Source organism: Gopherus evgoodei, chromosome 10 (assembly GCF_007399415.2).
Source record: "Gopherus evgoodei ecotype Sinaloan lineage chromosome 10, rGopEvg1_v1.p, whole genome shotgun sequence".
Lineage (NCBI taxonomy): Eukaryota > Metazoa > Chordata > Testudines > Testudinidae > Gopherus > Gopherus evgoodei.
Genome location: NC_044331.1, coordinates 64,279,608 through 64,293,121, shown reverse-complemented (window position 1 = coordinate 64,293,121; position 13,514 = coordinate 64,279,608). Strand labels below are relative to the sequence as shown.

Here is a 13,514-nt window from a genome sequence, read left to right as displayed (position 1 = left end):
TCAAAATGCCAAGATGATAATGTTTTTAAGGAGTCCTGAAGTCCCTACACGTTTATATCCTCTTATGTATGAAATTTTGACCTGGTCTCTATTTCCCATCTATTTTCCATCTGCTTCCTATCTAAGGAAGAATACTGAAGAAGATAGTGAAGGGAAAGGACTTGGCTATTCATCTGAATTATGCCTAACTCACTCATCATGAAGTCCTGGCCACGTCAATAGCTTCCCTGTTTTGGCTTACTCTCCAAAAAGATCTTTTAGGTCAGGAGTCTGCACTCCCCTATGTCTTGCAGCATTGCTGCTGCATGGGTTTTCCTGAAAAGAGAAGGTGATTACTACTCTTTTCAATTTCCATTAAAAAAAGATCTGCACCATATGTTTATTATAGTATGAGGAGAAGTCTTCAACTCCTTTGCAAAGAAAGAAAAGTGAAATCATTGTGCTGCCCAATTGTGGACAGTTCTTGTGGTTTCAGACTGAAGTGCTCCATCATTAGATATAAGTTAGGGTCTGTGGGATCTCACCCTACATATTGAGGGGTTTTTTATAGACTCATAGACTCTAGGACTGGAAGGGACCTCGAGAGGTCATCGAGTCCAGTCCCTTGCCCTCATGGCAGGACCAAATACTGTCTAGACCATCCCTGATAGACATTTATCTAACCTACTCTTAAATATCTCCAGCGATGGAGATTCCACAACTTCCCTAGGCAATCTATTCCAGTGTTTAACTACCCTGACAGTTAGGAACTTTTTCCTAATGTCCAACCTAAATCTCCCTTGCTGCAGTTTAAGCCCATTGCTTCTTGTTCTACCATTGGAGGCCAAGGTGAACAAGTTTTCTCCCTCCTCCTGATGACACCCCTTTAGATACCTGAAAACTGCTATCATGTCCCCTCTCAGTCTTCTCTTTTCCAAACTAAACAAACCCAATTCCTTCAGCCTTCCTTCATAGGTCATGTTCTCAAGACCTTTAATCATTCTTGTTGCTCTTCTCTGGACCCTCTCCAATTTCTCCACATCTTTCTTGAAATGCGGTGCCCAGAACTGGACACAATACTCCAGTTGAGGCCTAACCAGCGCAGAGTAAAGCGGAAGAATGACTTCTCGTGTCTTGTTTACAACACACCTGTTAATGCATCCCAGAATCATGTTTGCTTTTTTTGCAACAGTATCACACTGTTCACTCATATTAAGCTTGTGGTCCACTATGACCCCTAGATCTCTTTCTGCCATACTCCTTCCTAGACAGTCTCTTCCCATTCTGTATGTGTGAAACTGATTGTTCCTTCCTAAGTGGAGCACTTTGCATTTATCTTTATTGAACTTCATCCTGTTTACCTCAGACCATTTCTCCAATTTGTCCAGATCATTTTGAATTTTGACCCTGTCCTCCAGAGCAGTTGCAATCCCTCCCAGTTTGGTATCGTCCGCAAACTTAATAAGCGTACTTTCTATGCCAACATCTAAATCGTTGATGAAGATATTGAACAGAACCGGTCCCAAAACAGACCCCTGCGGAACCCCACTTGTTATACCTTTCCAGCAGGATTGGGAGCCATTAACAACTACTCTCTGAGTACGGTTATCCAGCCAGTTATGCACCCACCTTATAGTAGCCCCATCTAAATTGTACTTTCCTAGCTTATCTATAAGAATATCATGCGAAACTGTATCAAATGCCTTACTAAAGTCTAGGTATATCACATCCACCGCTTCTCCCTTATCCACAAGGCTCGTTATCCTATCAAAGAACGCTATCAGATTAGTTTGACATGATTTGTTCTTTACAAATCCATGCTAGCTATTCCCTATCACCTTACCACCTTCCAAGTGTTTGCAGATGATCTCTTTGATTACCTGCTCCATTATCTTCCCTGGCACAGAAGTTAAACTAACTGGTCTGTAGTTTCCTGGGTTGTTTTTATTTCCCTTTTTAAAGATGGGCACTATATTTGCCCCCTTCCAGTCTTCTGGAATCTCCCCCGTCTCCCATGATTTCCCAAAGATAATAGCTAGAGGCTCAGATACCTCCTCTATTAACTCCTTGAGTATTCTAGGATGCATTTCATCAGGCCCTGGTGACTTGCAGGCATCTAACTTTTCTAAGTGATTTTTTACTTGCTCTTTCCTTATTTTCTCTTCTAAACCTACCCTCTTCCCATAAGCATTCACTATACTAGACATTCCTTCAGACTTCTCAGTGAAGACCGAAACAAAGAAGTCATTAAGCATCTCTGCCATTTCCAAGTCTCCCGTTACTGTTACCCCCTCCTCATTGAGCAGTGGGCCTACCCTGTCCTTAGTCTTCGTCTTGCTTCTAATGTATTGATAAAAAGTCTTCTTGTTTCCCTTTATTCCCATAGCTAGTTTGAGTTCATTTTGTGCCTTTGCTTTTCTAATCTTGCCTCTGCATTCCTGTGTTATTTGCCTATATTCATCCTTCGTGATCTGACCTAGTTTCCATTTTTTATATGACGCCTTTTTATTTTGTAGGTCACGCAAGATCTCAAGGGTAAGCCAAGGTGGTCTTTTGCCACACTTTCTATCTTTCCTAACCATCGGAATAACTTGCTTTTGGGCCCTTAATAGCGTCCCTTTGAAAAACTGCCAACTTTCCTCAGTTGTTTTTCCCCTCAGTCTTAATTCCCATGGGACCTTGCCTATCAGCTCTCTGAGCTTACCAAAATCCGCCTTCCTGAAATCCATTGTCTCTATTCTGCTGTACTCCTTTCTACCCTTCCTTAGAATTGCAAATTCTATGATTTCATGATCGCTTTCACCCAAGCTTCCTTCTACTTTTAAATTCTCAACAAGTTCCTCCCTATTGGTTAAAATCAAGTCTAGAACAGCTTCCCCCCTAGTAGCTTTTTCAACTTTCTGAAATAAAAAGTTGTCTGCAATGCAGTCCAGGAACTTATTGGATAGTCTGTGCCCCGCGGTGTTATTTTCCCAACATATATTTTGTTTGTTTGTTTGTTTGTTTTAGAGTAGCTAACAGCACTTCAGAATGAGGTTCCCTCTGTCTCACTGGGAGATGAACCTGGGCCTGTTCTCTGAGCTTGTTAGAAAATATGTTTTGATGCAAAAGATGGCCATTTGATCAGCTAGGAGAGGGGGGAGAATTACAGCACTCTTATTAGGCATGTAGCTTTAGTTAATTTACCCCCAATACAAACTGTTCATTAAAACTATTCCACATTTTAAATTTAAGATCCTTTCAATTTTTCACCTTAGTTAGGAAATCTCCTTACCCTCTTTGCATCCTGCAGTTAGTAAAGAGAATGGAAAAGGCTTCACACCTTTAGCATTAAGAAGACATTGTATATTTGTCTTACCTGTACCTTAATATTCAGGAGGTCCAATTATATCATTTTTGTATTGTGTTGAGAGGATAAGAAAAGTGGACAATGTCCATTCTTTTGGCTTAGCATAAGAAGACTTGAAAAACAAAATTAAGAAAAAGTAACCTTTTCTACTGTGGCATATATAGTAACGTTAAAACTCAAAACATTCATATTATGCCAGTTTCTGAAAACACACATTTGCATAACTGTAAAGTCAATGGGCCTACTTGTGAGAAAACTTAAACTTGTGCTTGCATGGTTAGGGCCAAAGAGAATTGTCAATACTTCAAGATGCCTTGCATACCAAATAATATTTAAATACTTCTTGATATAGTAAACAGTAAAATATTTAAAATCTTCTTAAATATTGTTGAAAAATTTTGCAGCTTATACTATTCTATTTAAAATTGTGATGTTATATATTTTCTGTATTTTATTTTCCTGTGAAAACAGACTGGTTAACTCATCCTCCTTATTTGACACAAAGTTAATTCTCTAGTCATTACATCAAAATCATTTCAAAAGTTAGTTGTGGTGATGCAAACAGAGAACTGTGGCATTCAGTATTACCCATCAGAACTTAATGAATCCTTAAAAGATCACATTTTCTTTCAGACATTCTTAATATTAAAGAACGAGGAAAAAGAAATACATAAAGTAGTAGTTTTTTCAAAGAGCTGAAGTGCTAGCCTTCCTTGATGAGGATGGGAATTGTGCCCATAAAATACACTAAAATACACTCGAATTGTTGGCGTAATTCAGACTACTTAAATATACAGCTTGCGTCTGCTGTCAGGTAGTTAGAGGTGGAAATATTCATATTTTCACCCATAGTTTAATTGCAGTTGCAAATTGTGTCCACTGAAAAGGGAGGGGTACCCACTTGAAAATGTTGTCCAAAATTATATTACGTAAGTGGAAAATTTTCTAGGCAGAGGAGTTAATAATCAAAAAAATTCCTTTTGAACGTGTGGTAAGGTAGAAGTACATTACAGATGTATAGAAATACTTACGTAAAATCAATTTACGTGATTGGTACACTTAGTAAAGGGAAGTTTAGATCCTGTTTGAGCATTGTACTTGAATATTCATTTTTTATGCACAGAATGGAGTCAACAAAGATATAGGGCAAGTATTTTGTGCTCACATTAGCATGTAAATCAAAACACCCTAGTTTATGAATGATACAATTTGGTCACAGAGGTCATAGTTTCTGTGACTTTAATGAACTTCCATGACTTCTTCGGCTTCAGGGCCCGCTGCAGCGACTGTGGCAGGGGCTGGAGTTGTCAGCCCCCACCCTTCCCTATGGGGACCAGGCTTCGGTCCCCCTAGGCAGTCAGCTGCCCCTCCCGCTTCCTACTCCCGATTATTTTTAGTAAAAGTCACAGACAGGTCGTGGGCTTCCGTGATTTTTTATTTATTGCCCAGGATCTGTCTGTGACTCTTACTAAACATAACCATGACAAAATCTTAACTTGATTTATGAATATACAAGAACTCTATCAGTTGTACACTCTTTTGTTATGTGACAGGCAAAAGTTGTTCATAGAATTAAAGATATGTTTAGGGTCTTGCGACTAAGGTCTTACGAATAAGCCTCTTAACATTTAAGTGATCCTGACCATATTCTTTTTTTTAAATAAATGTTTGTCCTTTAGCCTTGTATTGAAAAATCACAGCTGTAAATTATAACTTTGCTTAAGCTGGTCATCTACACATTTAAGGATATACCCTGTATTAAAACACATGCACACAAGAGGATTGCAATTCAGTGGAATCTTGCAGCCAACAGCAAACTGAGAGTACACATCATTACTGCAAAATATCATAGAATTTACTCATATTTGCAGCAGAATAAGTTTGCCATTACCACAAAAATCAAGTCCTGATGGTGCCAAAGAATTCCAGGGGGCCTGAAGAAAAACTACTTCAACCTCCTGGTTGACACTGAAAAGGTATGTTGGTGACTAATATAAAAGATAAAAAGATTCATGCTGGTGAGAATGGGAAATCAGAAAGACTGTGTAGAAGGAAATGCTCTGGACTGACTGCTGGAAACAAGAGGAAAAGTTACTGCCTCATGAGTGTAGTGCAAAAGGAAAAAATAGAAATCTGCCATTTAAAAAATTTATTACAGGGAGTAAGATCTGTGTGTAGCAAAGGTAGTGCATGTACATTTTGTAATGTGAACAGTGTCACAGGAATCAGTTGCTTTCAAATTGTCCCTTACTTGTTTTTAAGATTTGCAGCTATGTTGAATAAATGTGCTTTTGCAAAATAGGACCTGCTTTATTCTTCATGTAATTTTCTTTATAGACAGCTGTTTGTTCAGTGATGAAACTTAATGAGTAATGAATCTGCCTGTCAGGCCAACATAAAGTAGTTCCACAGCCTCCAGCAGTGTTTAGAAAGAGAGACCACAGCAACTATTTGCCTTAGGTATCAGCAAAGGCTGCTCCTTCAGCAACTGCTAGATTTATTTTTAACTGCTTGACTCAGTGTTTGTCAGATGATTCCGATGATCAAGCTGCATGCTGAAACATAGAAGTACGGAGGAAGCCAGGATAGCGAAAAGGGAAAGGAGAGTGGTTGTCTGGGAAAGGGGGTGGGATTTGGGAGTTTTGCTTCAGAAGCTCTGTTTCCCTGTCTGGAAGAGCTTTAAGGGCTTCAAGCAGATTGAGTGTATTTGTAGATCAGACTGGGAAGTAAAGAGTAATGGCTGCTTTCAGCTACTTAAAGACATAATTGCTCAATTATTGTGAGAAGGAACTGTGGAGTAGAGTATCCAGAACAGTGTACTGCTGGGTAGCAAATTAGTCTTTTTCCTATGTTGGATGTTGCCATTCAAAGGAGTCTCATCATGATTGATAGCTCCAAGAAGCAACAGCAGAGCTTTCCAGAGATTTTACCTACTGAAGATATTGAGACATTGAAAGAAAAGGAATGTCTTGAGGTGAACAGCCAGAAAAGCCTCAAGGAAGGTCAGTTATTTGCTGGGGGTGGGGAATGCAGACATGCTACAGTAGATTCAGTCTGTAAGTTCCTGCTCTAAAATTCTCTACATAATTTTTTTTTCATGCATGCATGCAAATACTCTGTTCTCTTTTCAGATCTTTTAAAGGGCCAGGTTCATTATTATTTATTTTATTCAGTAGCTCTCAATTAAATGCTAATAGCTGAACAGTAGTTAAGTTCTAAAGGAAATTTAGTAGTAAGTAATCATTTCACAGTGATACCCAAATGCATTTGTTCAGTTCATGGCACATGTTGAAATGTACCCTGAAAGGATTTCACAAATTGCTTTTAACTAAAGAGAATAGAACTAAGGATTTTTAAACAACCATGTGCATCTTCCTCATTTTTAGCAAGGGATGCTGTTGCTTTCTCCTTACTTCTGCCTATTTACACAGTTTGCTTTTTTCCTGTTTTATAATTGTTTAAATTTGTTTTTCACCTACATAATGGGAATCTAAGCTTGCATTGTTTCTTAAATAGTTCTGTACACTGTGCAGTTAATTGGCAAAGCAACATTAACATGAATTAGCTTGTAACAATCCAGCAATCTACTGAGGCATATAGTATTATTATTCAGTACTGACAACTATTTTAATTGCCACCTCGTATGTATCTTGAGTAGTTTTCTTAGTATCATTCATTGGGCTGTAGCAGAAATTTTGCCAGGAGACTGCTGGTGCCCAGTTCCCTGATGCACTTGGAGATAACTGGATCATACGGAAGGAGGAGGAAGAGGCTGATAGAGCCCCACTGCTTAGAGCACAGCTCCTCAATTTCAGATGCTGTCATCCTCAACATAACTTGTAGTCCTTTGCAGTTGAGACTCCAACAATATTTACCCTACTCAGGCAGCCAGAAAGCCCTCTTTTTTAGTAGACAAATTTTCTTCTTCCCCTGTATGCCTTCTTTCATTGGCCTTCCTCATACCACTGGGCTCTCTGGATGATCTGTAGTTGAGCTAGAGGGCTTTCCTTGGTTCCTGTGAGATAGAACTGACATTTTGTCCCTTCAGGAAACTATGCCTTCTGAATTGAAATAATTTAAGCATAAGGATCTAAAATATATTGGTAAATTTTAAGAAGGGAAAATTGCATTGAGGTTTTTAGTAGACCAGATCAGAACATGCTTGCCAGTTTTTCCTAAACAAAAATATTGAAACTTTTCAACCAGCTCTAGATATGACCAAGGAGAAAACATGTTTTATATTTGTTGCTTTTAAAGACAGACTACTTTTCATTGACATGTGGAAAAACACCAAGATAGAAAAAAGTGTTCAGTGTCTGTGTGGGTAAATACTTGTAGGTGAGAGCATAACAATTCTGCCCCTTCTACTGTAGGGGACAGCCAATATCAACGCAGTAATAAAAAAGACAGCTTACACTGGATTTTCTTGCCATAATGTGTATCATCACAATTACAGGTTTCTTGCAACTCCAGACTCAGTTAAAGTAATCAAAGCTCAATAGAAAACCTACAGTGGGGAAATAGGGACTAAGGAGAAAAGGCAGAAGAACTTGAAGGATAGAGAAAAAATGCGTATTGTAACAGAAAAGATGGGGAAGAAAAGAGAGCTATAACATGAGGAAATAAAGGGGACGAACAGAATGAGAGAAAGCAGTGAAAGAACCAATAAACAGAGGAGTGGGATGGGTTAATAAATAACCATGTAATTAACATTCTTTGTTATATATTTTAAAACCGACTACACCAGAATTGCACATAATATGTAGAATAATGTACTCCAGCGGTACATTACAAGGTTGTAATTCCATCAGAGTGGTGACAAACCACAAGTATTGAATCCTGCAATAGCCTAAGCTTATGTATGTCTTTGGGATTACGTTATTTAATACTAATGTGGTTGAAAATTGAAGTTCTCCCAACCTCTTTCTCTTTCTTTTTCTGAATTTTTTCAGCATACTTGTGTATTTGCCTTCCTTCCCCCTACAAATTTTTGCCACTTGACAGCTTGAATTTTAAAATGAATTGTGCTCTAAAAGGTACATAAGTATAGTAAAGAAAAAAAAAACTTATTAAATTTTATTTCATACTTTGACATTAATTACTGAACAATGAAGGAAATTTCTATTTTATTAATCTGCTTTAGGATGCCGTATATACTACATTCCAAATCTGCCTTGATATTCTAGTGACACAAACAAAAAGGTTCAGCTTTGTTCTTGTAATTTATAATGTCACCAGAATATTTTAAGGGCTATACTAATGTATGCAGTTCAGATATATAGTTCTATATTATTTTTATGTAAGTAACACTGTAAATCATTTATTTGAACTATATTTGTTAGAACAGGATTTTCTAAAATAAAATTATTTGAAATTTTAATGATTACTCTCCTATTAAAATAAAGATTTGGCTACTTCCACCATCCCTTACCTTGAAATCCTTTTGGATGGGGGATTTTACAGATGGTATTCACTAATGGTGAGATCAGTGATGATTCTCACAGGAAAACTCAAGAATGAAGAAAGTAGAATTCTGCTGGCAATCCAGTATTGGTTAGGTGTTTTATTGTAATTCTAGATGATAACCTTTTGAAAGTCCTAATGTGTTTTGCTTAAGCATGCTGAATTTAAAATCCCTGTACAGTAAAGTTAATTTCTCACTAATCAAGAATATTGTAAACGTTTCCCTTTTTGATTCGCTATCCTTAATAAGAGAAAAAAAGTTTCTGTTGCTGAGTGTTAAAAATGAAACCCACACTAATTTAAAAATGCTACTGTATAAAATAAAGGGCATTAGGAATTTAGATGATGTCATTCTTTTCTTTGCTTACAATAATAAACACCTTACAAGGTACATTTCATAACTTCCTGTTGCAGACCAGAGGGAGGAAATCCTAACTACCCTACTTTCCTGTAAACAACCTCAGGCAGGACTACTTTGCTTTCCATCTATTTTCAGTGAAAAGAATTCAAGATCTAAGTTCTACATGTAGATTTGGCTAGAAATGTTCACTGTATTAACAAACAAGAAATCTTTTAAAACTGTTAGTGTAATTTCATGGTAATATCTAATCATGTAATTGTATTTCAATGTCAGAAGTGCTTAAGTCACTTAGAAACTTAAGTTCCATTATAAGTCAATGGGAGTTAAGTTCCTAAATGTCTTCAGTGCTTTTGCAAATTTGATCCTGGATTCTTCTATTGTAGAATAGCATATTTATATTACAGTAGTACCTAACAAGGATCAGCTGAGATCAGGGACCCAATATGCATACTCAGAAATAAGAGACAGTTCTTGCCCTGAAGAATTTACAGTCTAAATAGACACGAGAGAAAAGGTAGAAGAAAGGGAAAATAGTATTATTTACATTTAAAGAACAGAGAGTTCAGAGTCCTGTCCTGTCCTGCAAAGATTTATGAACGTGCTTAACTCTATACGCTGTGCGTAATCCCATTTAAGACAGTGAGTCTACTCACAGGACCTGATTCAGGAAACTGTTCTTCAGCAATCACTTTAGTATGTAAGTAACTTCAAGCACATGGCTAAGTCTCATTGCTTTTAAAGGTAAGCACATGCTTAAGTACTTTGCTAAATCAAGATTACTGTGCATAAAGTTAATCATGTTTACATGAGCCTTTGTGGGATTAAAGACACAGTGTGTCAAGGAGTAAATCTGTGGTACATTTGGAAGTTGAATCCAGGTTTGATGAGTTCCAGTCCAGTACCTTAACCACAAGACCATCCTTTCTCTCTGGACCTTAAGGCTATATGAGGACGTGTGAATGAGTTTTTGAAAAAAGAAAGAAAGTCTCAGCAACTATTTAACAAATGGTTAGAAAAATACCCATAATTTTTGTTTATATGACTGTACAGAATTTCACAATCTTTGGGGGTTTTTAAACATTAATTTCTCCTCTTTCTCCACACAAAGCAGATGAAGATTATTTTCTCATTATGTAAATTTGGAAAAAAATTGTGGGAAGTGTAGATTTTATATCTAGAACAGTCTTTGCAGCAGGGATTGTAACAACTTAAATTTGAAGATAAATTTATGTCCTGACTTGTTTCCGAGCAGTAAATGTTCCATAGCAATAATATGTGACTCAGATTGTCCCGTTCCTCAGTTATTGATGAATGACATGATAGACCTTCTGGGTTACATTGTCTAATAGTTTTTTTTTTAATGTCAGAAAAATTGCCTTTAAATAATTTTCCTTTCAGTATACCTTTTCATTTTCTACCTGCATGCAATGGAGCGCTTCCTCTGGAGACACTTACACAGTGATGTTGGCTGATATACAAAAGCCTGCAATCTCTGAGGTACAGTTTCCAGTTTATGGGTTCCTGCAGGGTTTTTCAGAATTTCTTTCAAGAATCCTGAAAAGTTTCTATGGAACTACTGTGTCATGCATAGAGATTCTGTAAGCTCTGCAAAGCACTCAACAGTGTAAATTCCAACTGTTTGCACTTATTCACTACACTTCTCAGCTGATGAAACTAAAAGGAACAAAGGACACGCTCCTCAGAATGTGAATGCATAAAAGGCTCTAGACGTTTCCAACTGGTTTTGAAGTATGTTCTATTATTTACCAGAAAAGGAACTGTGTGTAAAGTGGATAAGCAATGTATATATTAATTTAATAATAATAATAATAATAATAATGAACTCTATACAGAACTCTGATTCTAATAATTTAAATTACCTTAACATACATAAGTCTCAGATTTCGAACCTATTATGAATGTATTCTTGTGCTGAGCTGAACTTTCTTTGTCACAAACTGTCAGCAGACTAAGATGGCAACTTTCTACTTCATAGTGGATTAGTTATTTTTATTATATTAAATATTTCAGATATTATTTATTTACTTCTTGTAATAGACAGGAAGTGAGAACAAAACCCTTTATTACGTTTCAGTATTGCCTGTGAAATTCTATGCAGTTAATCTCTAGGCACTTCCCCCAAATCACAGGCAGCTTAACACTTCTGTTATAATGGATTTACTCTTTCTGGAATGGAAACCAAAAGAATACAGTATTATCTTCAATTTGTGAATGCTATGGAAACCAAAAGAACACAATGTGATCATCAAATTTGTGACTTTGGAAACATACAGGATGAGTAATACAGAGTGAGGAAACAACGTATTCCATAATCCTTCACAAGCCTCAAGAGTGAATAATAAATAGCAGAAAGAATAGCTACTCTCCAAAACATCCTCATTGTTACATTTTGAATTTTCAGTTTACTATATCCAGCAATTAAACATTCTCTGAAAATTTCTAATATTTAATTCCAAAGTATTTTATAACTATATAAATACGGTACCACACCATTGAAATGCACATTCCTTGGAGATGGAGGGTCGCAATTACATATGATACAGAATTTTGGCATAATTCCCTTCTCTTTAGGAAAGAGTCATGGAATCTTTAAAGTCCATGCAGAGCAAACAGGACCTTGGTTTTTTATGTAGTATTCAAAATATACAAATTATAATTAACTACCTTTTGGTTCGTTCATGTAGCTAGGAAAGATAAAGGACTGATTTGACCTTCCTTGGATTTGAACCTCTGGCATCAGTATTCTAGGCATTCCAAACTTTATGTTTAGAGTACAGTATTTAGCTATATCATTCACTTAGCTCTTGATACATTATTTTATGCTGCTTTATTGTGACTTTACTCTCTGATTGTGTCTTATATTTCAAAGTCACAATGTCAAATAACTGCTGTTACAGGTACATTGTTACTTTAAAAAAGTATCTAAATCCTCTTCTATAGAAATGATAGATCTATCCAGAGAATCTTTTGTGTCCATTTGTACTGTGGCTCTATATTTCATGGTCAGCATCCTAGAGAGACTTTAGCTCACCAAGAGCAGGAAAAGTTGCTTTAAACTAATTGCTGTTACACACACACACACACACACACACACACACACACACACACACACACACACACACACACACACACACACACACACACACACACACACACACACCAAAAAAAACCCCACCACAGACTTCTTGTGGAACAGCAATTAATCAGCAATTAATTTAAAGGAATCTGTCCCTTTTTCAGCCCTGTCTGTTTCCATGGCAGCCAGAGCAGCAGCATTGTCAGAATTCTTGTTAATTTCCAAGGCAGAATGCTGAAAATGCCATTTTCCCAACATCATCTATGTTCTTATCTACTAATATCTGCAGTGTTTTAACTTCGGGAGAAATAATTAGATAAGAGTACAGACAGCATTTAAAACATATATGTTTCTAGCTACATTATTTTATTTTTGCCTTTTCCACAGGTATAATCATTTGAGAGGTTTATACATTATTTTACTAGTCCCTCCCTAGAGACTTAGTTTTTATAATAAATCCCCTAAACAGCCTGAACTTTCAACTGCCATTTGGATGCCTCCTTTCATAACACCTACTTTAAAAAAACAAACTGTGTATGTTCTATATGAAATTCATAGGATTTGGAATTAGTACTAGGATTACTGTGCACAATGTGAGCTCTGGTTTTGTTCAAGACAAGGAGCAGTGATGAAAGCCTGTCAATCAGTATAGATAGCATTGTTCCTACAGGACAGCTATCAATTTATTTTTGGCCTCTTTACATTCCAGTTCTTTTGATTTCATATGACTACTTGGAGACACCTTTTCCATAGCATGCAAATTACCAATTCATCCTATGAATACTGCAGCAGCTGAATATCACTTATCTTGACTTTAATAATGGTGTATTTACTTAAGATGCTTTAATAATACCATACCTTTTATTTTCATCAGTTCTACCTTTCGTGCAATTATTATTACTCCAGAAATAAGACAAATGAATTTGTCACTCTTCAGTAGACCATACGTAAAATGCAATGTGACATATTGATGATAGTAAATTTGCTTCTTTATATATGCTTGCCTCCATGTACTCAAACAGCAAGGCATTCAATGACATGCTGCAGGGCCTTTTTCCTTTGTCGCTGTTCATTTTTAACCTTTTGCCCCCCCTGGAATCTTACAGTATGTTAACTCTTAACAATATTCATTGTTGGGAGCTGGAGCGCAATTAAACTACATTTATGTAATCCACAACTAGACTGAAATGTATCTCAGAACAGTAAAGTACATTCTGTTACATATATGGTTGCCAGAGAACCCTTTCCTCCCTACACACCATCTT

The 13,514-nt window shown here is 36.7% G+C and overlaps 1 protein-coding gene across 10 annotated transcripts in view; it reads left to right on the top strand.

The window, feature by feature from the left end:
* The window catches only part of MRTFB (myocardin related transcription factor B), a 215,427-nt gene that overhangs the window by 128,823 nt on the left and 73,090 nt on the right, over positions 1–13,514 (top strand). For 3 of the 10 annotated variants that reach the window (XM_030577431.1, XM_030577432.1, XM_030577428.1), the window contains exon 1: positions 5,986–6,330. The exons of the other annotated variants lie outside the window; for them this stretch is intronic. In XM_030577431.1, coding sequence (XP_030433291.1) covers positions 6,177–6,330 — 154 coding nt within the window. In that variant the 5' untranslated portion in view covers positions 5,986–6,176. Of the gene's footprint in view, positions 1–5,985; positions 6,331–13,514 lie in introns of those variants that run through there. 10 annotated transcript variants of the gene reach the window in all.